Raw genomic sequence first — 26,715 nt, 5'->3', positions numbered from 1 at the left:
GTTGGTTGTATGTACTGTTACATTTGATTGGATGTAATGAAATTCAGGAACCAATCATAATGTTTATACTAGACGCCTTCGTACATTAGTTTCCGGTTAAACAGAAGAGAGGAGAGTTGATTTGTCATTCAACAAAGATTCTAGAAAATATTTAGATATTGGAAAGTACTGAGATCACATTAATCCACAAAATGTACAGTTTTGAAGGAGATTTCAGAAGAAAGCCCGTTCAGTCCTTGAGGGGTGCAAGTAAAAAGGTATTATGATCTGGCGATTACTTCTTTTGGTCAAGCGAAACTAATCTTCAATCAGCTGTTTTGGTTTTCAGTCTAAACATTGAGACAATTATAGTTTTTTTAACATGGAGACGAAGGCGGCCCACCTCATATATTTCTATTGTTCGTTTGAAGACTCTACACGAATAATTATTGCGACTTGGTATTTCTGCGTAGTTGATCATAATGACCCATCATTTTGTAGTCTAATCCAAAATTGTAATCTAGGCCCAATTCAGTAATTTTGATTGTAATCCTACTGGGTCAAAAGCTTACACATTAATTAGGCCCAATTTAATTACAGATATGTTGTTAGCTCTTTCTAAAATTCAAATTATAACCGATATTTCAACAGTGATGCACTGTGGATTATAATGATGGAATTTGTGTCAGTGTCAATGTCAGTGTGTACATCACTGTTTGTTATTTGTTTGTTTGACGAGCCTAACTGCCCACTCCATTTAGTTATCTCTTATGACAAGCAAAGGTTGCTTGGAATCAATATTCTCTGTTTACTGTAATCTCCATGTTTCATAATATGTATTCTGCATAATAATTGATATCATTGAGTCTGTGATTAGACATCTTAGCCTATGTTTGATTTGTTTGTTGCCATCATGGTCATTATCAATTTTAGTATGGCAATCAAAAATTGGGACCTTTTGTTGTCTTGTCTCAGTTCTTCAGGGGTGGTGGGCAAAGTGTTCACTTGCCATGCCAAAGACCTTGTTTCGATTCGACACATTGGTACAGTGTGTGTAGCCCCTATCTAGTGTCCCCGCCATGGTATTGCTGGAATATTGCTATAACCGGCATAAAACCCAACTCCCTCATTCAGTGCTTCAGCTTGAGTAAAGCAAATATGGCCTTCTACATTCAGACTACCTACATGAACATATTCCTGAAACCAAGCCCATCATTTCCAAATGTCACTTACCCCATAAGCATGATAAACATTCAAGTCATTCTGATACTGTCATTGTTAAGTATTTGGATGATGTCCTGATCAAAGTCATGAAGAACTTTGCCATTTTACATGTTGTAGGAACAGAAAGAATCACTGCTGAAGAGAGCACAAGAAGAAAGGCAAAAGAGAGAGGTAATTATCTTGTGCTGGTACAGTGGTAGAAAGTATAATCCAATTAGTTTTATCATTGTTGACCTATGGAAGACTAAATGGATGTTAAATGTATTCATATTTATATAACTTATAAAGATTGCAAGTTCAGATTTGCCATGAGATTGATAAATGATTGTTTTTTCATGTCCTATGTTTTTCATAAATATCCGGAATTGCTAAGAAAAAATGAAATTAATCTTTACCGTGTTCACATACAGCTTATTTTACATTCTTGTTCTGCTCTCCTAAAGATCATGCTAATTCAACATGTTGAAGTGTACCGCTATCCTTTATTAATGTGACATCACTGTTACTTAGCTAGGGCGGGAAGGCGCGCAGATCTTAACTCACTAACTGGTCAAGTAGATTTATAGGTCTTCAGTAGTACATGATCATGTTAATAACAGTCCTGCAGCAAAGGTCTGTTAATCTTGCCAACAAATATTACCGCAATAACCAAGTTGAATATGTTGTCAGAGATCAAGCAGTAGAAAACAAACTCAGTTCAAACGTCAATGAGACTAAATCATTTTTTAGAATACAAGTTTCGCAGTTTCTCTGCAATCATATACCCCTTCTACACTGCTGTGTTTACCTTTTTTTTAAAAAGTAATATGCACAAAAAGATACAGATACATTACTTGCAGATTGGTCTGCAAATTGGTAAAGGGTCACTTTTTGGAGCAAAGCACTGATACAGTGAATATGGTTAAGTACCTGTTGTGACAAACATGATAATTGGGGTGACAATTAATATATTCAGCATTTCACGACATTTGGTGAATAAAAAACCCCAGACAGGTGGGATGTGAAACAAACAAATTTTTTCTGCTTGGCCACTGATATATTACCAGCCACAGCTTTACCATGTTTACAAGTATACACTTATCTCAAATGCTGATCACCTTGTTGGTTGTACTGTTACCAGGGTATTTTGGATTAGAGTTCTAATATGAACATTTTATGAAATCTTACAAAGTGGTTGGGTAAATTATTAAATGGAAATAGGAAGGATGATTGAATCTTGTATCAAGACCAGTGAGAGTATATCATGAGAAATTCAAATTTTTGGGAGAGGGGAATAATTACTTGCATGGTCAGAAAAATGTTAAGGAGATAAAGTATATGGTCAGAATGTAGATAATTAACTTTGACCAATGCCATAATACCTGTTTTCCTTTCTATTTCGTGTCTGACCGATGAACTTAATGTTAGATTGAGGATCGCATTAGGAAGGAAGAGTGCGGTAATCAATGAACAGAGGGATAGGTCGAGGTGTTGTCTTGGGAAACATTAACATTTTTAACATTAATCCAAATGGAATCTTTAGATCGAGGAAAAGGGGACTTGCTAGTAACTATATAAAGATAAGGTAATTTGAAACTAATTTGGCACGATGCCAAATGAATGATATATAGTTTATTGTCAGAGAGTTGTGCTAGGTCCACTACACCCTTGGTTGACCAAGAAGGTCCTGATATTCCAGGAACGGGGATCGTGATCTCTTTGAAGGTTCTAGTGAACCTGACTCTTCCATGCGTCATCTAGCAGCAGCTTTGCCTAATAATTATTCTGCCATGATTATAGTAACATATTACCCTGTAACATGTTTAACTTTTTTACCCTTTGACTCATTCATCATGTTGTGGAGTAGAATAGTCCACTTTATCATATGTTGAGGGTTCTTTTGGCTTGTATTTGTAGGGAAATCGACAGAGAAATCTGAGTGCATGTAAAATACAAGCATTCTTTCGAGGATTTACATCCAGGAAGAAACTGGTAAGTATTAATCATTGTTGATGAAGATAAGCTTTGTCTCAAATGGAAAGATACTGAAATCTTTACCTGTGAAATGAGGCAAATGAAAGCCAAGTAGAATAGTCCACTCTCAGAGTGTAGGAAACCATGTTTTAGTGGTGAAGAATTCTACAATTTTCAGATCCTTGCTAGATGGCTATGTAAGAGTGAATATTATCCTACCGTATTTTTTATCCCAGGGATGAAATTCTCTAGTGTCAGGATGATTCTCCCTAGTGAATTGAACCCATACCAGTACTAGTGTGTTTAATCCTATCCTATACTATACTATAAGGGTAACGCTGTTTTTCAGTGCATTATCATTTGCTGAAGCCTGAGGTCTTACATTAACTGCCCGACGAAGGAGGGCAGTTGAAAAGACCAAGGGCTTCTGCAAATGATAATGCCCTGAAAAAGTGCAATACCGTTATTAAACAGCAATACCGTTATTATAGCTAAAATGGATGTTATCAAATAAAAAGAAACAACAATATCGGTTTTGAAACATTTACTGCAATCAACACGAATGTCACTGACCCACTTTTACAAGTATGGAAGCGTCATAGAACAAACCAGATGACGTCACCTATCCCTATCCTATGACGTCACCTAACAACGTGCCGATAATGGCCCGTCATCAAACAATATGAGGGCACTATTAAGTTACAGTGGCCCGCTGATTTCTGATAGCATGCGTGCGGTTTAATGATAATTCTATCCATTTTAGTATTGCTGGAATATTGCTAAAAATGGCATAAAACCATACTCAGGCACTCACTATCCATTTTTGCTATTATCTAGAGTAAAACTTCCCCTGGAATAATATTTAGGTAGGATATAATCCTTGCTTACAGCTACGCAACCACAGGTTCATTCACTTAGCGGCCTCCACGATTTTGTTGTAGACCATTTAGTTTGGAGAAGGGCCAGTCACTTTTATTAGGAGCAAGCCCAGCCGGCTACTTACAAATTTGTTGTTAAATCTACCCCTGCATGCCCACATGAATGATACTCCCCTGCATAATAAAACATTTTGTTTCTGCTCTAAGAATATTATTGATTGTGTTTTGTTTATGTAACTCAGATATTCAAAAGATTTCAACATGCTTATGGTATGGACTGTCATGTAACTTATCCATTTTCCATGTGTGCAGAGTGAAACCTTGCGTGCCGATTTTGACCAGAAGTTACAGCCAGTCAGCAAGGACAATGTTGTGGATATCCCAGTTATCATCACACTCACACAGAGACTGGCGTTCTTCTGTAGACCAGGCAGAGATGGACAGAGGCTGGTGAGGAGGCAGTGAGCATGGAGGATGGGTTTATGTTGTTTCAGCAAGTTTGCAGCTGTTCACAGCAGTGCACATCATTTGATATGTTTATGTGTGAACACATGTTGACTGACTTTTACCATATTGATAACGTTGACATAGACATTTCTTTTTCGGAGATTAATTATAATTTGTTGTTGAGTCAAGTAGACAGGAACACTTTGTACTTCACAATATCTTTCATTACCGTTTCAAAACTGTCAGAGATGACCTGCAGTATTCATTAACCCTGTGGCTAGGGACTGCCTCCGTGGTCTTGTGGTAGAGCGTCCGCCCGGAGAGCGGAAGGTCCGGGGTTCGATCCCCGGCCGCGTCATTCCAAAAGACGTTAAAAGATGGTACTTGTTGTTACCCTGTCTGGCGCTCGGCATTAAGGGGCTAAAACAAGGACTGGTCAGTATACTGTGTCTGAGTGGGGTATTCATGTTAAACTGCGGCATGGTATCTCAGTGGGCTAGCACTATAAATCGGCATCAGTCGGGACTAGTACAAGCAGCCACACGCACGCACGCACACACGCACGCACGCACACACGCACGCACGCACACATGCACACACACACGTACATGCACGTCGCTATATAGGTGCAATAATCTTGGACACAACGTTAAACCCCATTTCACCACCACCTGTGGCTAGGGGTGTCATTGATTGAAAGTTTTAGCATCAATATATGGACTAAGAAGTATCACAATGTATCTGTATCTGGAACAATAATAAGATTAATTATTCTGTATGTGTATTGATACAAATTACCTATGTAGACCTGCAAATTTAATGCTAAATATGAACTAGGCTGATCCATCTTATGCATGGTAATCTTAATACATGTAAACATTTCTGTGGAAGTGAATTATTAATTAAGTTATCGTTATTAATAGATTTGTGTCAATATAGTATCAACATATGATGTATACGATGACATCCCTACCTGTTGCCCGTAGCAAGTAGATAATGACACCTGAAGATGTGGTAGAGAGAATCCAAATTGCATGGATATCCACAGAGAAATTGTTCCCTATCCTAGCTTGTATGTTATTTGAGACTCCACACATAACTGTTGTCATGGTTACAGGTGTCAGTGTGCCAGCAGATCATCAAGCAGAAGGAGGCCTATCTTCAGACCTTGGCTCACTCCAATAAGAATTTGCAGCAGCTCAAACATCTTCTTGTGCTGTGTGTAAGGTAGTGTAGCAATATCCCCACTCATTATGTTTAGGTCAGCAAATACACCCAGGCTAAAAGGGCAGTGGGGTAGCTATATGGTTAAAGCGTTCGCTCGTCACGCCGAAGGCCCAGTTTCATTCCCCACATGGGCCCATTTCTGGTGTCCCCTGGAGTGTTATTGTTTGAGTATTGGTAAAAGCGTCATAAGACTCACTCTCCCAGGCTGACACAATAGGAGTTGCAGTGGGGTGGGCTAGTGGTTAGGTGTTCGCTTGACACGCTGAAGACAGGGTCAATTCCCCACATGGATACAATGTGTGAAGCCCATTTCTGGTGTCCCATTCCATGATATTGCTGGAATATTGCTAAAAGCAACGTAAAACCATACTAACTAAAACAGCAGTTGTATATCCATGCTGATATCTGAACCACAGTTATTGGGTGCAATATCACATTTCATCATCTGTGTTAAAAACTGTGTTTTCTGCTAGTACTACTAAACTTGGTGAACAATCCAGTGAAATATACTCAAAATTATTGTTTTAATGAGGGTTTATTCCAAAAGGAAGCTGAACATTACAAATATGGTGAAAGCCTGAAAATATATAGGTGGAGTCAATGCATAGGGTTACTAATCTGCTAATTGCATGGTTGCAAGTTAATGTGATTTGGATTGAGGCTTGAATGTAAGTCCTCATCAAACAGAACATGGAAATTATAGCTTGAGTGAGTGTGGTATTACGTTGCTTGTAGCAATATTCTAACAATATCACGGCAGGGGACACCAGAAATGGGCTTCACACATTGTACCCATGTGGAGAATCGAACCCAGGCCTTTGGCGTGACAAGCTAACGCTTTAACCACTAGGCTACCCGACTGTCCCTGGAATTATAGACAGTTGAACCACTGGATAATATGTGTCACATGATCTTAAACTGCCTGATATATATCATCATCTTTTTCTTTGCAGATACCTGAATAGCATTGCCTCTACTTCATCTCCCGTTGCTGTGCCAATGAGAATGTTAGAATTGTTTACCTCATCCAAGACATTTGTGTGTATAAAGGGACTCTCAGGTCAGACGGAGGCACAGCTGACACGCCAGATACTCAGCTATCTAGTTCAGAGAGGTTAGACTTGGAAACTCATTCCATCTAGAATGCAATCTCAGTGTTCGGAATTAGGCATCAAAGTCGAGGAGTCCTAATGTAAAGAAATATAGGTTAAGGGGTTCAATACATTTAAAAGCAAGCAGCAAGCCCCCCCTTTATTTCAAACTCCTAATCTAGTGAATGATGTACATCAGCTATTACCATGAAGAGTTCTTTTCATTCCTGGGTCCTGTTCCACAAAGCGATCGTAGTGCTTTGGTGATTGTAAATCCTATACTTTAACATAGACTTACGACAGTCGTAGTGCTATGTTTTCTTTTTGGAACAGGGTCCTGGGAGTACACTTTTTATGTGAACTGAGGCACTGATGACAACTGTTGTGGGAAGATAATATTTTTTCTTTTTATATTTCATAAGTACAACTTTGTAATTTTGGAAGTGACAAGGTATGGAGAATTGTTGTTGTTTGTTTGTCACATACTTTTATGGATGACAGTATGAATGATATTTAGATATTGCCACATTGTGTTTGCAGGTTATTTTGAGTGTATGTACACATTGCTGACAGAGAAAGTTCCCTCTAGTATTGAAAAGACTACCATCCCTCCAACCCCAGCAGCCTCCAGCATCTTTGAACTCATCATGAATCCATTAAGCTTTGCTGCATCAGCAACTGACAAGACGTTTAGGTAACAGTTTATGTCAGATTCAGATCACACCAGCCAACATATGAGAATAATAAATCATTAGACGATATGACAACCAAAGGTCATAGCATTAACACCTGTCATTTGAACCACATTCTGATACTGATAATGGAGTTTACAAATACGTCACAGGAGAGAAAGATTTGTCATCAGGTTTAAAAATGTAGGCAATTATTCTAGTTTGAAGCTTGGTGTAGGAATCATAGTGAAAGGATATCGTAACAAGTAAATATATACTCTACTGACTAGTTGTGACAGCATTTTAGTAATGTCAAACATATAAGTAAAATCATTCACACACAAATTAAAGATGGAATTTGTAATTTTGAATCCTGTTATATTTGTCGCCACTTTTCTTTCCTTCAGCCACTATGTCCTGCAGTGTGTATGTCGCATCTTCCTGTGTCCGAGGTACACGGATCAAATCAGTCAGTTCCTCCTACCAGCAATGGCATATGGGAAATACCCGTTCCCGTTCGTGGAGTTGATCCAAGGCCTGATCTCTCATACGTCCCAGAACGGTTCCAGCAAACGACGGCATCTGGAGCCAGAGCTGAAGCCAAGTCCCTGGCTCCTTGCGGCAGTTCTCACTCTGGCAGACAAGTATATCGGTAAGTCATGTCTGGGACTTTCTACACTGAATGCTATGTTGGTAAAGTGTAATGTCATGAAATTCTGGTAATCAGGATATAAACTCTTTAGGGGAATAGACTTTCTGGAAAGAAATGGCATAATTATTCAAATTTTTTAACTTTGTTAAGTGATGAATAAATGTTTGTTTTTTGGGGGTTATTTTCATTTGTTTGTTGAATTGTTAATGTGCAGATAATTATGATAATCATGATGTTGTAAGTTCAAATTTGTCAAATTTACTTAAATATTTTTAGGGGAATGAAACTTTTGAATGAAGTCAAATCGAGTTGATGTTTGAAATGTTTTATTGTTTCTGATCGCATAGGTGACCTGACATCTGCAAACAGCTATGCTTACATGCAGCTGCTCCAGCACTTACTGCCGCAGCTTCCCAAACCTAAAAATATTGACATGGATGACGACTCAGAGGAGGAAGATATGGCAGTTGATGAGGTAGGAATGTTGCTGACACACTTGGTTTACGCTCAGTTTGTGATGAAAGCTTCAAGAACTTTATTTTAATTTTAATTTTGTGACATGAACCTGGATGATTTGTTGTTGGTTTCAGGACTATGGATTTGCCAGTCTGTCTGACCTTCGCGAGGAATGTATCCGATTGCTAGACTCTCCCGGGCACCTTCATTGTATGTTCAACTGTCTTCAGCGGAACTCTGATAGCCAGCTGCTGGAGGCCGTGTCTGTCATCTGCCACACACTACTGTCTCAGCAGAGGCTGTCAGTACACAGGCTGAGGTATGGCAACTGTAGTCATCACAGATTATCTCCCCTTGACCAGTAGGACTATGTCCTCCATGGCAATTATGCATGTTTTATGTGAGGTTGTATTTTCCTCTTTGACATTAAAGATCTTAATTCTCATTACTCCTTTCTGTTTGAAGGTGTAACTCACTACATGTGCACAGATTGAGTTAATGAATTTTTTTAATACATTTTTTTATCAACTGGGTTCAGATTACCCAGATTATCTCCCCTTGATCATTGACTCATTATGCATGACACCCGTGGGGCCAAATTAGCTCATCTTCACTTAACCATATTAATAGTGTTACCTTGGGAGTAACCTATCATTATCTTAGTTATATCTAATTTGACTAACTGCTTGTTGTTGTTTTTCAATTGTGAACATATTAGAGTATCGCCCTCAATGCCCTTTGACTGTTTTGATTACTGTACAACACTACATCTGCAGATCATTACACATGTACTGTATGGACATAGGTACATAGTTATACATATTTAAACTGACATCAATCAGTTTGTTTGGTTATTTGTCAAATATTCATTTGCCACTGCTTTTATCTTGTAGGTTACTGTACAGTCTGGCATTCAACACTAAAGTGATACGCAACCTCTGGTACACGTGTGCCTCAGTGTCCACACCGACTGTCACTGGGTGAGTACAGACTGCCACCTGACTGTCATCATTCTAGCATGTACCTGTTTGATTGTAAACAGAGAGTGAAGGAACACACCTGTGTCTGGTATCTTGCTTTGTTACTCGCCTGTTGAAGATACCACTGTTTAATGACAATAAGCTGGTATTACAGTGTTTCATACCAAGGCGCGTGCTTGTGTACTGTGGGAATTAGATTCACTAACAAATATTGAAAACTCTCAACATCGCTGGACTCGTTCAATGACATTATGTTTAGAGATGATTGATCACTGAGAGGAGCTTATGTTCACTTGATGACACCAGCAACCCTGTTACTATGCTGACGTCACATGCCATTGTTTCGCCGGTGTATCTTGCAACAAAATTTCACAAATTACGTCACAGGGTATTGTGATTAAGGGCCCCGTTCATGAAAGTGATCGTAGCGCAACGACAGTCGAATGTCTATGTTAAAATATAGGTGTTACGATCACCTGAGTGCAACGATGGCTTTGTGGAACGGAACACTGAATTCAAAGGTAGGCAATTGTTTGGTATTAAATAATTATGTTTCAGCTATTAATGTGTTTGAAGTATTATTCTGTAATATTTAAACTGGATTATGCTGGGTCTGCCGCCCATTTACACACGACAGTTTAATATGAAAGTAATAAATAAAATACTAAACATGCAAAACTCTCTCTTGTGTAATACCAATTTTATGAAACTCGTCAGATACCATAACAGGGGCAGTGGGGTAGCCTAGTGGTTAAAGCGTTCGCTCGTCACGCCGAAGACCCGGGTTGATTCCCCACATGGGTACAATGTGTGAAGCCCATTTCTGGTGTCCCCTGCCGTGATATTGCTGGAATATTGCTAAAAGCGGCATAAAACCATACTCAGTCAGTCAGTCAGTCAGATACCAGAACAATTCACTAGTGTCATAAAATTGGTAATACTTGTTTCGTTTTCTATATAATATTGTAGTGCAAGGTGTCTTGTTGTCTGTCTGAAGCAGTTTATTATAGTGTCACACGTTCTAAATTATTTACAGCATATAAACAACCATCATCACAACATAATCAATAATTCATGCACATGTAACATCTTGTATCAAATCTTCGATGGTTAACAAAATATGTTTTGGTTGCAGTTCAAGCACCTCCTTGATTCTGATGTTAGCTCGAGGTTTACCGATGTTGAAGACGGATGTGAACCGTATTGTGCCGCTCCTGTCTGTATTCTGCTCCATGTTCAGTCACTCTCTCCTGACGCTACACGATGCGGACTTCTATGGTGATAATCAAGGTAAACCATGCTTTACATTTTAACATCTTTGAAGGGTATCTGAGGAATGGCTGGTTCAAAATACCAGATTTACCTTGAATTTAATCCTTGGCCTTCAGCCCAATACCTTTCCTTGTGGATTTCTCCAAAGTGGTAATCATCTTCAACCTGTGTCACTTTGGGCATTCTTCCCACATTAGACCGCCTCCGTGGTCTAGTGATAGAGCGTCTGCCCGGAGAGCTGAAGGTTGGGGGTCGATCCCCTGCTGCCTCATACCAAAAGACGTTACAAAATAGTACTTGTTGTTATCCTGCCCGACCCTCAGCAATAAAGGGCTAAAACAAGGACTGGTCGGATCGTAGTCAGTATATTGTGTCTAAATAGGGTATTCATATTAAACTGCGGCATGTATCTCAGTTGGCTAGCACACAAGCAGCCAATTACACACACATGCATGCATGTCACTATATAAGTGCAACAGTCTTGAACACAACATTGCACCCGATTTCACCTCACCTCATCTTCCCACATTAAACAGGGGGCCACAGGTGGCTCAATTCACTGTGCAGAGTTGCATCCCTTGGGCATGCCAGAAACCTATGATTGTGGGTTTGAATCTTGGTTTTTGCCCCGATTATGTTTCTAGGCTTGTCAGCACCATACCCGTGCTCGTGGGTTTCACCCAAGTGGTAAACATCTAAGACCTGCATCACTTCGGGTTTTCCTCCCACATTAAGCTGGCACGCTGTGATATAACTGGAATACTGTTAAAAGCGGGAGTTAAACACAACTCACTCACTCACATTAAACAGAGATGTAGATACACTTCCAAGGATACTAATCCCATCACATGTCACTCAAACTTCTGTCCGTCATCATACAGCTCTAACATGTCTAAATTTCAGCAGTAACAATAGACAAACACTGACATGAAAGTTTCTAATCAAGTGAACAAAACGAAGACCCATATTTTCTTTACTTGTTACATTAGATTTGATAGTTACCTTGTTTTATATGTGGTTTCTATTTCATGAAAACAAGAAGCAAAGTGTCTGTCATCCAAGTCATGATGCAAGTATTATTTCCTGTTTGTTCATGAGTGACACGGTTTTCTCTCCAGAGCAAAGCACAAGTATGCCATTTAGAATAGATGAGCTGGTTCCGATGAGTCGAGCACTGAGAGATGCCTGTCTCGGCATCATTGAACTGGCCCACCCGGACGCCAAGCGAGCTGTGAATGATGATTACCGACTAGCATTACAGAAGACGGGGATCAGGAACAGGGAGATGGTGGGAGAGGAGGAGGAAGAGGAGACACGCCAGTGGGCGTACCTGTTTAAGGTGATGATAAATGAGTCCCTCCCGTAAACAAGAACAGGATAAGGGAAATAGTGACCATATCTACAGTGATGAGTCACTTTTGTGATTCGATATCTTCATATATCTCATTATGCACTCTATACCTATGAAGTTCCGGGTTAGAATAGGTCTACAGCACCCCATGCTTGCCATAAAAGGTGACTACGCTTGTCATGAGAGGCCACTTGGTTGATGCATGTCATCGTATCTCAATTAGGTGGATTGATGCTCATGATATCGATCAGTGCGGTCTGGTCCAGACTCGATTATTTACAGACCACCATCATATCTGAGAGTGGCGTTAAACAACTAACAAACACTCAATGTTTATGCTAAGCTAAATTAGAATTTGGTGTAAAATGATTAGAGTTATATGTTGCATTCGATCAGTTTCTGGCGGCATCATCAGTAAAAATGTCCTTTGAGATATTAATCTTTGTTAATAAATCTTTTCAAGATTAACTTTATTTTGTTGTAGGTTATTTCCAATTTAGTTCGCCAGTTACATACCAGGAATTCCAGGAGGCCATATTGTTCATTTGGTCATTGGTTGGCAGACCACATACAGATTAATGCAGACAAGGTAAAAACAGAGAAGTTTATGAGCACTTGATGATAATAATTCAGTTAATTTAAAACTTCATAATAGAATGATTCTAGTATGAGAACTGGTATGTATCATAAACCTTTCGTGAATTTTTTTAAATAATCGTGTAAAAAGCTATACAAAATAAATCTAATACAAAACTGAATTCTTGTGAGGAATGTATTGGTTCTACAATAAGAAATAAGAAATACTTAGGCTGTGATAATCTGTTTTCAGCCCTCGCAGATTTATCGGGCCCAGAATGCTGTGTTTGTGAGGAGGCCATTTGGTGTTCTCAGGACTCTCACAAAGACCAACTTTGGTAAGTTGTTTTGGAAGTTCAATAAATGGGAGAAAAAGACATTTCAAACCATTTCGAGAATATTAATTTTGACTTAAAGCTTGTTGACCATATCTAACATAGAATACCTGCTATTTTAAGTACATAATTACCAGTTACCGTTTTATTATTTCTGTCATTCACTACTTGCAGAAGATGATGGACCACCATTGGCCAATCGGGATGTGAGGAATCTAGTCATTCTTACTGAGCTGCCATTCGTTGTGTCCTTCTTCGACAGAGTTAAAGTGAGCCCTTGTCAAACGTCAAAGTATTCCATGTTATCCAACTTGCAAGAAATTCTATTTTCATTTGGTTGGTGTTGCTGAAATTAGACATGTTTTGGTAATGGATAACTGTGAGGGTAATTGGACCAACTGAATTCGAGAGCAATTCAATTTTGCATTCTCAAGATATATTTTAGAAAATCTTCATGTACAATTACTAGTAATATAATTCAATGATAACAGTGTATAAGGCCCCCATGGTATTAGCTTGATCCAACACTGTATGGGTTGGATTACCCAGAGCTAATGATTTGAAAATGTGGCCGTGACATTTGTGACAGACTTTAGGTCCAGTGTCAGCCTCTTGGTAGGCCTCATTGTTTGGCAGTAGAATGATTTTTTTTATGTTACTTTTTTTTTTACTCAGTCAATGAGGTCATTTTGGATTAGATATTTATCATCCAAAACTGGCTCCCACAGGAGATATCGCTTGGATTAGATCAAGCGATATCTACACTGTAGATATCGCTGCAATGAAATTACATCACAATGCTTTGCAGACCATTGTGACGTCAGTGGTTACCATGATGTCACAATCAAATGACATCACTAATGGCTCTGCTACTGAAGCTGATAGCAGTACTTTTTACACTGAAGACACTGTTCATTACTGTCTACAAATTGAAAAAGTTGGAAGAATGATGTTGGATGATAAATAAAATCTCACCCTCGTGTCTTTTGATATCAAATATATCAACACTCGTTGATAAAAGTGGCAAAAATCCTTGGCAAGCCTCGGAATTTTTCCACTTTTATCAACTCGTGTTGATATATTTGATATCAAAAGGCACTCGGGTGAGATTCTCTATTTATCATCCAGAACTGGCTTACACAGGAGATATCACTTTGGGGCTACAATTAGGTTGCATTACATCACCTGTTACCATGACATCACAATCAAATGACTAATCTTTCTGCCATAGATCTCAGAAGACACTCAGGTCAGGTTGCTATGTATTATACATGTGTAACACTCTATAACATAACACAACATTCTATAATATATGCTCTATAACATGTTGAGGGGCGGTCGGGTAGCCTAGTGGTTAAAGCATTAGCTTGTCACGCCGAAGACGCGGTTTCGATTCCTGACATGGGTACAATATGTGAAGCCATTTCTGGTGTTCTCCGCTGTGATATTGCTGGAATATTGCTAAAAGTGGCGTAAAACCTTAGTCACTTACTCACTCACTCACTATAACATGTTGATCCTATACATGATGGTGCTTCTCAACAGATCCTGCAGCGCTTGATAAATGCTGACAAGGAGGAATCTCAGGGTGATATGTCCAACTTCATGATGGGGCCGTCAATCAATGTCATGATCAGGAGAAACTACATATACGAGGATGCTTTTGACAAACTTTCTCCAGAAAATGGTAAGCGATCATATTTCATTTAGATAAATGTATATTAAACTTTTGATCAGCTACATCCATCAAGTTACAAGTTGTATGACTATTAATACTATTATCTTTGATAGTATGTGTTTCATGATCTTTGCTTTGAAATTTACAAGTGTCCACATCATGTTTGTGTGTTTTTGCAAGTGAAAAGCATGTGTCAGTTAAGTCAGTGTTTATCATGTCTCTATTTCTACTTCCATTAAGAGCCCAACATGAAACTGAAGATGAGGATACAGCTTATAAACGCAGCAGGTCTGGACGAGGCTGGCATCGACGGTGGTGGTATCTTTCGAGAATTCCTGTCCGAACTTCTCAAGACTGGCTTTGATCCTAACAGAGGCTTCTTCAAGTATACAGTGGACAGACTGCTGTACCCCAACCCACAGGCGCAGGTGCTTGTGGAGGACTACACCAAACACTACTTCTTCCTCGGTCGCATGCTTGGCAAGGTAGGACAACTGCTCGATCAACTTAAAGATCTTGTTAGGTCCTGTTCGTGTGAAATTGTCCTGATTGCTGCGTTCATGTTGCTTTCATCATATATAAAAATAATTAAATAACACCCTGGTTTTAGTATGACTAGAGATAATCACTCACGTCATAGGAAATTTGGGTGTTCTCTAACTTCTACTGTGTAGTATGATGTTGATGACATGGACCATTTCTCATGGTGTGAACCACAGGTTTGCGTTGACCAGACCAGATCATGTTCATGGTGCTGTGATACAGCTGGACTGTTGCCGACTTCCTTCTAAAACACTTGTATTCACTCTCCCATCATGTTGCTTGCTAGAGTAATCCTAAATAGCACCATATCTATAGGGGCCCAGTTGGCCCAGTCGTATATATAGCATGATAATATCCAGAGTTGTGTCCCTTAGCCATCATGCATGGTAGTGAAACTCCATTATCTCTACCCTGTATTTATATAATGAATCTGTATTATCACCATGGTCCAGTATCTGCCTTCTCGAACTGCGGCTAACTCAACCTATGATTGCTGGCCCTGGGAACTCTGCAGGGTTCACTGCTACATGCCTACAGTTGTTGCTTGTTATTTGGAATTGTGCCTTTGTTACTCCTATTGCTTATGTGTGCCTCTCTCCTTGTCAGGCGATCTATGAAAACATGCTGGTGGAGCTTCCTTTTGCCAGCTTCTTTCTGGCAAAGATGTTGAGTCGACATAGTGCCAATCTTGACATCCATCATCTGCAGTCTATGGATCCTGTCATGTACAAGTGAGTTCTTCGGATATATCACCAGTTTTTAGGTCTTACATTTTTTCCCTCGGTTTACAGATCCGCCGACCACAGTCTGCCCTTATAAGTGTTTCTGAATAACAACTTTATTTCTGTAATTAATATTAAGTCATTAATCAAATTTTTTACTTATCCTGCATTAATCCTCAATGCATTTACTGCTTACCTTACGACTAGAAGAGACAGCGCCTAGCAATGGTCCTGGGTGAAAGAGAAAAGGATGTTTCCATCTCAAGTCCCGCTTTTTGTAGGGCCATTGCCACTGTCGTGTGACCAGATGTGACATCACATCAAATAATATACCGCTTGTCGCCGACCAGAAAGGATGTGTCTTCCCTTGGCTCTCCAGCCTTTTGTTTAAATTGGTGGTTAGCTTCTCCTACCACACTTAATTACGTCTGCGATGGGTGATGTATTTCTTGCATATTACTTTCACTTGTTTGTGTGTTAATATGTGGGTGTATACAAATGTAAAAAATATTTAGATTTTACTAATTTACTTTTTTTCATGATTTGTAGGAACCTTTTATTCTTAAAGACATATGATGGGGATGTGTCTGATCTGGGTCTGGACTTTACAGTAGTAAACAGTGAATTTGGAGAGACTGTGGTGAGTTTTTATCAATATGACAGCATTGCATAGTGCCAGTTGCTAATGTGAGCAGTGAGTTACAGACGAGTTTACAAACCAATACAACCAGTGATAACAACAGAAATAATCTGACTTTCAAAAGAATATTCTGAATCTGCTTTGTATGCATTCTGAGAACCTAAACTTGATCATCTTGATCAAAGCAATTTTTTAGATTCAGTTCTTTGTTTCAAATACTGTATATCAGTGTCTATAATGTGACCCCCATCTGCAGAAACCTTAAAAATCATATGCTAGATTATATAGCCTGTCTATACAGTGTTCTCCCAGAGAGCAGAAGCTCCGGGGATAGATCCCCGGCCGCGTCATACCAAAAGACGTTAGAAGATGGTACTTGTTGTTACCCTGTCTGGCACTCTGCATTAAGGGGCTAAAACAAGGACTGGTCAGCTCGGAGTCAGTATACTGTGTCTGAGTGGGGTATTCATGTTAAACTGTTTCATGGTATCTCAGTGGGCTAGCACTATAAATCGGCATCAGTCCGGTCTAATACAAGCAGCCACACGCACAAATGAAGGCATGCATGTCGCTATATAAGTACAATAATCTTGGACGTGACATTAAACCCAATTTCACTTCACCTATGCTGTGTTTTGGTCTGAGTTACCTCAGCAAAGCATATATCTAACACATTTGTAACTGGTTAGTTTATTAGCCGTTTGTTAATTAAATGGTGAGAGTTTGCATTGATCATCATATTACAGTCAGGCAAGGTTTATAGTGTGTCACTTTCTTCTCAACGCAGTTGGAAGAGTTGAAAGCTGGTGGGAAGAACATTGCTGTGACAGCCAACAACAGGATCGAGTATATACACCTCATGGCGGACTACAAGATCAATAAACAGGTACACGTCATGGGATCTGTCATAGACAAGTACAGTGATCCCGATCATACTGATAATAATACAAAATATTCTATTGACCTATTGTCATATTGAAATACAAGAAAATTCATCTGATCAAAATCACAACGTTTACCTTTGTAGGCATTAAGAGCAGTTGCATTGGATCACATATAGAGATATTGTTCATACTTCAGTAGGTAAGTATTATCAAAATGGATAAGAAGTTAACTTTGAAAGTTTAAGTAATCATTTTGTCCTGCCCGCAGATCCGCACCCACTGTACTGCATTTCGACAAGGAATGGCTGATGTCATCTCCATTGAGTGGCTTCAGATGTTTGATCCCACGGAGTTGCAGGTCCTGATCTCCGGGGCAACCGTCCCCATAGACATTGATGACCTTCGGCGCCACACCAACTACTCCGGTAGGACGCATTGTAGTGAATTACACATAGAATCTTTAGTAGGGTTTCCATAATGTTTATGCAAAATAGGCATCTAATACCCTTGCTTCCAACCACCCCAACCTCTTACTCCCCTATGAAGATCAAGATTACAATTGGTCATCAGCAACCCATGCTTGTTGTTATAGGCGTCTAACAGTATCGACTGGTCAGACTCACTGACTTGGTTGATGCATATCATCGTATCCCAGTTACTTAGATCCATGCTCATGATGTCAATCACTGGATTGTCTGGTCCAGACTCGATTGTTTACAGACTGAATTTTATAGCTGGAATATTGCTTAGAACTGCGATAAACAACAAACAAACAATACCCTTGCTCAACCTTAATGTTGGGGTGTAACAAGTCAGCTAATGTTTGTATCGGTATTTCCAGTCTCAAAACAAGGCAATCCAAGTATAGGTAAGGGTGACAGGTAGAATAGGAGGAATATAAACTGTAAAGTGGTATTTACTGCTTGTATGAGATCTCAAGCCAGTGTATTATTTATTAGCTCAAATCTACAAAATATGTATAAGTTGGGCAATTATCAACTGTCCTTTCCTTCCATAATGAAAATGTTTCCTTAGCATATCAAGTATCAAGTTTCCATGCATCATACTGTGTATCGTATCTTACTATCTAGATATACAGCCCTACCTAGGGGTAGCTCAAATTTGGATTCATATTTGCATAGCTTAGCTTCTCATCCTGTCATTACAACAATCATCAGACTATTGGTCATTGGTTTTCTGGTCCCATGGCTGACTTTGCAAGTTGTCTGACATTTGATCATTTGATGATGTCATTGATTTCATGGATATGCATTCATATAGTTCATATGTCCCTGATCAGTTATAAGCATGGTAAAAATATAACATTGCCCAACTACTGATGTCATCATTCTGAAATAGGATCATAACAAGGGAACTGTTCAATCACATATACATCTATCATTTAAGTTGTGTTTAAATGTTGATTTGACCGAAACAGCAACCAGCATGTATTGTAAACCACGAAGAGTGAAAGATTTGTTCAGGTAGTGTTGCTCTGTTCCAGGTGGTTACACTGAAGACCACAATGTCATCAAGATGTTCTGGAATGCTGTGGCAACCTTCACTGATCAGCAGAAACGACAACTCCTGAAGTTTGTCACTAGCTGTTCTCGGCCTCCGCTGCTGGGTTTCAAGGTAGGCAGATTGTTGAGGAGACTCATCCCCGGGATCAGCTGAAATATTAGGTGTCAAAGGGTAGACATGTGATTGTTCTTCATTAAGTAATGAGACTGAACTGTGTTAGTGGGGACACAGGTGGCCAAGTCGTCTCAGTCACTGCAGTTTGCTGTGCATGGTTGTGTCCCTTGGGCATATGATCGAATCTCAGTTTGCCCCGATTATGTTTTTAGGTTTGTCAGCACTATACCCATGCTTGTGGATTTCATCTGTGACCTGCATCACTCTGGGCTTTCTTCCCACATCAGGCTGACGCGCTGTGATATAACTAGAATACTGTTCACATCAGTGTTAAACCCAATTCACTCACTCGCTCACACATAGTCCATTTTGAATCACTCCCTAATCATGCTAAAGTCGCATGCTGTTGTATAAGGTATGAACAATTAGGAAAGGTCTTAAACTGATGATTTACCAGTCTTTAAACACCATTGATAAATGTAGGTTAGAAATATCCTTGCATTACAGTGTTATGAAGTAGTATTTGTAAATTTTTGTATTCTACATGCCGTTTTATATGCTCGTGCAATGCTACATACATCTTCAGCGAATGAACATTGTGCGACATCCAATATTGAAGAGCACATGTGTTTATGAGCAATGCAGAGTTACCAACCCTGCTTAATTAAATTAACAGCCTACCGCTAAAGAACTTTTAGTACATACCGCCAACAACATTTCAAGATCTTACAGTCTGTCTGTATGTGATCCTACTGTTGCTGAGATGAACCCATATTTGTTCATAAAACCACTGTCCTGAACTATAAATACCATATAATAACAAGGAATACTTTTAAAGACTCACACATATGTTATGATGTGTTCATGGTCAAATCTGTTTAATGTATTGTAGGACTTGTACCCAGCCTTCTGTATTCACAACGCGGGAAAGGATCCAGAACGACTGCCGACAGCAAGCACCTGCATGAACCTGCTCAAACTGCCGGAGGTGGAGGAAGAGGGGATGCTTAGGACAAAGCTACTGTACGCTGTGGAGTCCGACTCAGGATTCGAACTCAGCTAGTGATTGGTCCACAGAATCGTATCATAATATGAACTCCAATTTGAGCTCAAATGATGAATGCCATTGGAACAGACCCTGGATGAAGTGATTTTAACAAACTGGCTCACACACTGAATGGATTGCAATTGTACTCTGGAGACTTGTGATATAGTGTACAGATACGAGGCCCATGGGTGTGTGGGTTGTGTCTGTATGGAGATTCCGATGCAGACATGTTATACTGGTGCTTGGAGCATAGTTTTTAAACTTGGACATATCACATAGCACACAGTAGGGCCACATTTCAGTGGGTAATTACACAGCATTGATTGTGTGAACTAATATATGTATGCTGTAGATAGACTGTGTTTCACCTAGCACATCATTGTCTCAAGATGATGACCAGATTGTAATACTTGTTCCCCATCATCTACCAATCAAGGCTAAGACCCTGAAACTAGCTGGACTGGTTCATTTGGGTTGTGATTGCTAGATGTGGGTTAGAGCTTGTTCTTTCAGCAGTCGCTTGTCGAAGACATGCCCGCTGCATTCATCTCCCTTTCTTTTTTGGAACAAGGCTGAGGTAGTTCTCACAAGATAGGGATGTACAGCTGTTATGTGTGAATGTTTCTTGAAGCAAGATACATAAATCAAAAAAGAATTATGAATCAAAATCTTTTGAAGAACACTAATACTGAAATGTTGTCAGAAAACAGATTATTTTTTTTATATATTATTAATTTTGAGATTGTTTTTATAAATTATGTACTCAGCTGTTTTCACAATTCAATATTTGTGAATTTCAAATCTGGTTTGAACAAGCACATAAGATAACAAATATTTTATTAATTGGTTAATTCTCACAATGTCTCACAATGTCCAGGTCTTTGACCCTTGCAGAAATTAAATTAAACTGATGTCAGCTTCTGGGGGCGGTCAGGTAGCCTAGTGGTTAAAGCGTTCGCTCGTCACGCCGAAGACCTGGGTTCGAATACCGACATGGGTACATTGTGTGAAGCTCATTTGTGGTGTCCCCCGCCGTGATATTGCTGGAATATTGCTAAAAGCGGCGTAAAACCAAACTCACTCACTCGCTCAGCTTCTGAGTACTATAGGATATCAGCCATTATTCAGAGACTTGTCACAAAACATTTGTAAACTGAAGATTAAGTACTGAGACCAGACTGAAGCTCTCGTCTGTTGATTATTATGTACATACCAAAGAAAACGATGTTATGGTCATAATTTCTTTTTAAGAAAGATAAGATCTTTATGAAGGGTAGTATGTCTGTGAATATTTCTTAATTTGTATTTATACATGTTAGAGATAACTTATAAATAAAGTGTTTGTTATTATTTTGACTTATGGTCTATTTACATAGTTCAAGTAATCAAATTGTTCTGTAATAAAGTCACATATGAGCGTATATCTGAATGAAGCTAGTATCTGTAGTCCAGTTGGAACTGTATATTTGTAATATTTGCATATGCATAGCACAACCCGAATGATGCTGAATATTGTATATATATTTAGGCCTTATATCTTTTTTAGTTGGTTTACAAGACCGACCGACAAGAAAAACAAATTACTTTTCACCCAAAACATTTCAGGCCCACTTTGTTTTACTACTAGTGATTAGGTAAAATGAAAAAAAAAACGCAATATTTTATCACCTCTGTTCATACAAATGTTGAATAAAATGTCTAAAAATCTATGTTCTAACCCAAAAGTCTTGATTAATTATATTTCAGTATCTTGCCATATTACCGTATATTCGACGTAATAAGCGCCCACGGCGATATTTGTTAATATATTGCCTAGTGAACAATCCCAATTAGCACCCCTTCCCATCGATTAATGTACACAAGGCTTATTTATTTGTGTATAATACGCACTTGTGTGTTATATGCACCCTTAATCAAGGGCAATTAAATTCTGGAAAAATATATGTCGTATATAAGCATTTCAGGCTGTCAGCATAAACCATGAAATTTACTATTTTATAACTCTGTTTTTTTTTTTTTACCAAAATAATATTCTAATAAGAGCCCCCTAATTCTAATTTTGAGTCGAATACGTTAACTCTTGTTTGTTTTTCAAGCAATAGTGGCTGTATTAATTTGGAAGGATTTTTTTTTACCACCTACATTGATTTTATGCCGAAATTGTTGTAAACCAACTAATAAAAACATAAGGCCTGAACATGCTTAAAGTAAATTATCATGTCTTGAACTGTTTGATATCACTTGTCCACTTACATTGTCAACATTTCCACCTCAATATCAATCGTGCTTCTCCTTGAACAGAAATGTGAAGTAGGATTTCCTGTATGTTGAGCAGTGATAAAAATAACTGTCTGCCCCCCTGCCCGTGGCTAGTAACATTTTCCTCCACCTGTCCGACTGTTTAGCAGATAATTATAAGATTACGTATTCAGTTTTATTATAACTCTTTGTAGATACTGAAGTAGTTGTTTGCATTACTTTAACTGAAACAAGACATAATTTGTCTCTTATTTTTCGCGATATTTCAGTATTTATAATGTCTGAATGAGAGCAGGTCACTGTGGAGATGGGCAGGCAACACTTATAAGCCCCCTGCCCGACTGTCTTGTTGAGTTTCAGAATTATTTCAAACACTGAAGTTGAGTATGTTTACTTACAAGAGAGGTTACCTAGAGATGTAACCTCGCTAAATTGAACGTGGAAATGAATGTACAGCATGAGGTTTCAAATGTTAAATTTAGCGCAGTTATATCTACAGGTAACCTATCCCTACACTGAAAACACATAACCTTTACCTTCTAATTAGTTATTTTATACCATAGTCAGCAATATTACAGCCATATGACTGCAGCCTATAAATAATCGAGTAAAAAGTAACTGTAAAAGCAGTACTATTCTAAAAATATCTGCTTCCATGGTGATGCAGACATCAAATTGGCTGTTTCAATCAGAGGGTGTCATTGTGATTTGAAACCTCTGATCGACCATTCAAAATCGAGTATTTTCCAAATTCATGGTAGAATAAATGATGAACACTTTGTGCAAAGGTCATCAGTTATTGAGAAAGTTGAGTTGAAGCCTTGCATTTTAACACCCATAACTGAAACAATGTTTTACATTGATTGGCAAAGCTAATGAAAGATGACATACTAACATGTTATTTAACATGACTCTTATTTTGTACTTAAGGTTATTGTAAAATGATTTCAATACCATAGAGTCCAGTGATTGCCTTAATGTTATTTGAATGGAAGCCATGGTTGTATGTACAAATGTCAAGAGCCAGACAGTTGTCATCCGGGCCCCAGTGATAAGACAGAATATGTCACAGTGATATGTCACAGTGATATTTCATTTACTACTCTACCTAAACCATAAGTTACAAAACGTGTATTCACATCTACACTAGGTCACCACAAGTTCCTGCATCAATGACTTACTGAGTCAGCGGTCCATACAGTTCCTGTAGACATTTCTGGTTGGGGAGAAGCACCATTGGTGCCAACTGTGCATGTTATTGATGACTATCTGCACTTGTTAATCAACACCATATCATTATTGACCTGTCCATGAATGTATGTGGCTGCATAAAGGTTAATGCAGCATAGAGGAAAATTCACTCACTCTGGAAAGAGTAGCAATTTAGTGATCACTTTAGAGACATGTTTTCAGATTTTCAGCTGTTGGCTTGTTTCGCCTTCTTCTGGCCCTCTTTTTCTCTGTGTGATTGTCTGGGAGTTAGTGACTGAGACGGCAAAGCTCTAGCATATGGCCATACAGTGCCAGGGAAGGTTAACTTGGATCAGTGAACACATATAGACCCACACAGTTGGAACAAGTTTGGTTAGGTGTATCAGAAGGTGTATCCGTAAGTTCTCACTCACTTCGCACATGTTCGGGTTCGTTTATCAACAAGTTTGTGTCTGTTCTGGACAGAACATATTCCATTGTGATCATGCTAGAATATCAACATGTTCTGGTAAGAAAAGTCTGATATATTTTGCTTCCATTAAGGAATTTAGTACAAAGAATATGCATCTTGTTGTCCCCACTTCATTATGTCAAGGCTATTACCTTTATTCTAAATGACAGAATGGCTCACTCTATCTGCAACAATTGTAGCTCTCTCCGTCTTTGATCCAGTCAAAAGTCCTGCTTTTGTTGTCAGTTATCATTGCATACCACTACTCCTAATGCGCCTTGTATGGATTCAACATAAGAGTTGACAGTTCCCCTTGCTTGACATGGAGGTCCACTGGTATGGTCTCATCCTGACCTAGTAAGTATGGGCTAAAATAGCTGTAACATTAACAGTTACCTCCCTTAGTCTAACAGCTCTCTTAGTTGCCAGTGCCATATTAATCATCATAATGCTGTCCTGCAATGTCCTCATCCTACTTTAAAATGGTCTTAAATGTTGCTAAGAAAACCAAAAATATTGTCCAACAAGTTATTTCAAATAGTGGAAGGTAGTGATATCTTTGAAAGTTTTCATGATTACTTAACAATATTCCTTATGGGAACTTGAGTTGCCTAGTGGTCCAAAGGGACAAAGTCTGGTGTACTAGTTGTGTCACATTGATATCAGGTTAGGCTGTTTTCATCATTGGTGTGTCAAAGCGACCAAATGACCTGTATGAGCACTAAAATGGACCACCATGATAGGACTAATATATTGTTATAAATAGTGTTGACCCTGATTCCCACTCTCACTCACAAACGCACGTATCTTCCTTCTTTGTATCATGCACTGTAGTTTGTTCTGCAGAGTTGTGTCCCTTGGGTACCACAATCCAGTTGTGCTGCTTGATTTGTCAGCATCAGGGCTCGCTTGTGTTTTGGGGAACATCTGCAGTTAGTTTCACTTGGTCTCTCTTACCCCTCTATCCAAACTGACAACCAGAATGTAAATGAGATATTGTTTGAGGTCCTTTAGATCCCGTATGTGTATGTGAAGAACAACACTACCCTTGTGAATAGTACTTGTAGCCAAGGCATAGGACCAATAATGTTTGAAGCATTCCCCATATGTTTTTTGTTCAGTTGTCATATAAAACCTTGCAATGCCATGTCACCAATTACCTCGTTGCTATCTTCTGAATGGCATTCACAGAGTAGTTAAATACAAATTCCTCATTATTAACACCCTGCTATTACTATTATTGATGGTACGTAGATCAACTTGGAATAAGCTAGCAATACCATACATTCCATCAGTTAAAACAGCATTATAATAAATTTCTTGAAAGTTCCACACTTTATTAGAGTATATGACAGAATAATATTAATAATTCACTGGGCACATTCACTCTTTCCACATACAGGAACCATGATCTGTGTTTATTTTGCATGTGAATATTAACTGTTAACAATATGTAGCTGGAGTCTATTGGACAATTATGATAGGAATCAAGTTTCTATGTATCCAAGCAGACATTGTTTAGCCTATCAATAGCTATTTAGCTGGAGCTAGAAACATTAATGTGGATTACTTACTTAGCTTTATGGTTAAAAGTATTTATTGATCATGCAGGCCAGGTCCCCTTCCCCACGTGGGTACAATACGATTTGGCATGCAACTTAAGAATTCTTAAGTCTTATCAGTATACTGTGGGTATTGTTATATTAGACTGGGATTTTCACATAGAATGCATGGTCATGTGTACTTATAATCTTAGGGTTAAAGACTGTTGATTTGTCACTCTTTGCAAGAAATAAGACGCAAATAATATATTTCAGCATTAAAATATTGGCATCTGCATACCAGATCAACATTGCATGGTATCCTGCATACTGCATCCAGAATACCAGTTAAGAGGGTTGGCATCCTCTACGATAAGTAAATCTTATTCTTAGTGTCCATTTTGACCCGTGAAGATCCGGGGCCCTAAAAGGCGACTATGCTTGTCGTAAGAGGCGACTGACGGAATCGGGTGGTCAGGCTCGCTGGCTTGGTTGATGCATGTCATTGTATCCCAATTGCGTGGACCGATGCTCATGATGTCAATCACTGGATTGTCTGGTCCAGACTCGTTTATTTACAGACTGCCATCATATAGTTGGAATATTGCTGAGTGCGGCGTTAAACAACAAACAAACCAAACCAAACATCATGATTTTCTGCAGTACTGGTTAAACAGGTGTAATATCTTACCCCTTCCCCACCCACTGCTTGCCATGCCGCAGACCCCCCGGGTTTCATGCACCACATGGGCTACGCACAGTTTCATGGAGCTTAATCTTGGTTTGCTGTGGCTGTTGGAATACGCTTCAAGCAACATAAAACACCCACTAACTCTGCTGAACTATATGCTGTATCAGTTCCATTAGGTTGGTTATGAAGCTAACTCTGCTTGTACACTATTTTGTCTGATGAATGTGTTTCTTCACTGCCAGTCGGTGTATTGGAAGATGTGAATGATGATTGACTGGGAGATTAATGTTTATTGTATTTGCTGTGATGAATACCA

General features: G+C 38.9%; 1 protein-coding gene across 1 annotated transcript; it reads left to right on the top strand.

Annotated features, from left to right (window-relative positions):
• Window positions 1-106: 106 nt before the first annotated feature.
• On the top strand, window positions 107-26,715 carry LOC139478671 (ubiquitin-protein ligase E3C-like). The gene is made up of 24 exons (XM_071261236.1): window positions 107-257; window positions 1,321-1,374; window positions 3,100-3,174; window positions 4,347-4,484; window positions 5,599-5,708; window positions 6,662-6,822; window positions 7,340-7,493; window positions 7,878-8,122; window positions 8,470-8,597; window positions 8,713-8,897; window positions 9,472-9,558; window positions 10,694-10,848; window positions 11,949-12,169; window positions 12,666-12,770; window positions 13,011-13,095; window positions 13,267-13,361; window positions 14,638-14,779; window positions 15,011-15,255; window positions 15,920-16,044; window positions 16,585-16,675; window positions 17,463-17,561; window positions 17,828-17,984; window positions 19,064-19,194; window positions 20,090-26,715. The coding sequence occupies exons 1-24, from the start codon at window positions 192-194 to the stop codon at window positions 20,258-20,260; spliced, it is 3,225 nt and encodes a 1,074-aa protein (XP_071117337.1). The 5' UTR covers window positions 107-191; the 3' UTR covers window positions 20,261-26,715.

Source organism: Haliotis cracherodii, unplaced genomic scaffold (genome assembly GCF_022045235.1).
Source record: "Haliotis cracherodii isolate W230 unplaced genomic scaffold, xgHalCrac1.p SCAF_4, whole genome shotgun sequence".
NCBI lineage: Eukaryota > Metazoa > Mollusca > Gastropoda > Lepetellida > Haliotidae > Haliotis > Haliotis cracherodii.
This window is presented reverse-complemented; position numbering and strand designations above follow the sequence as displayed.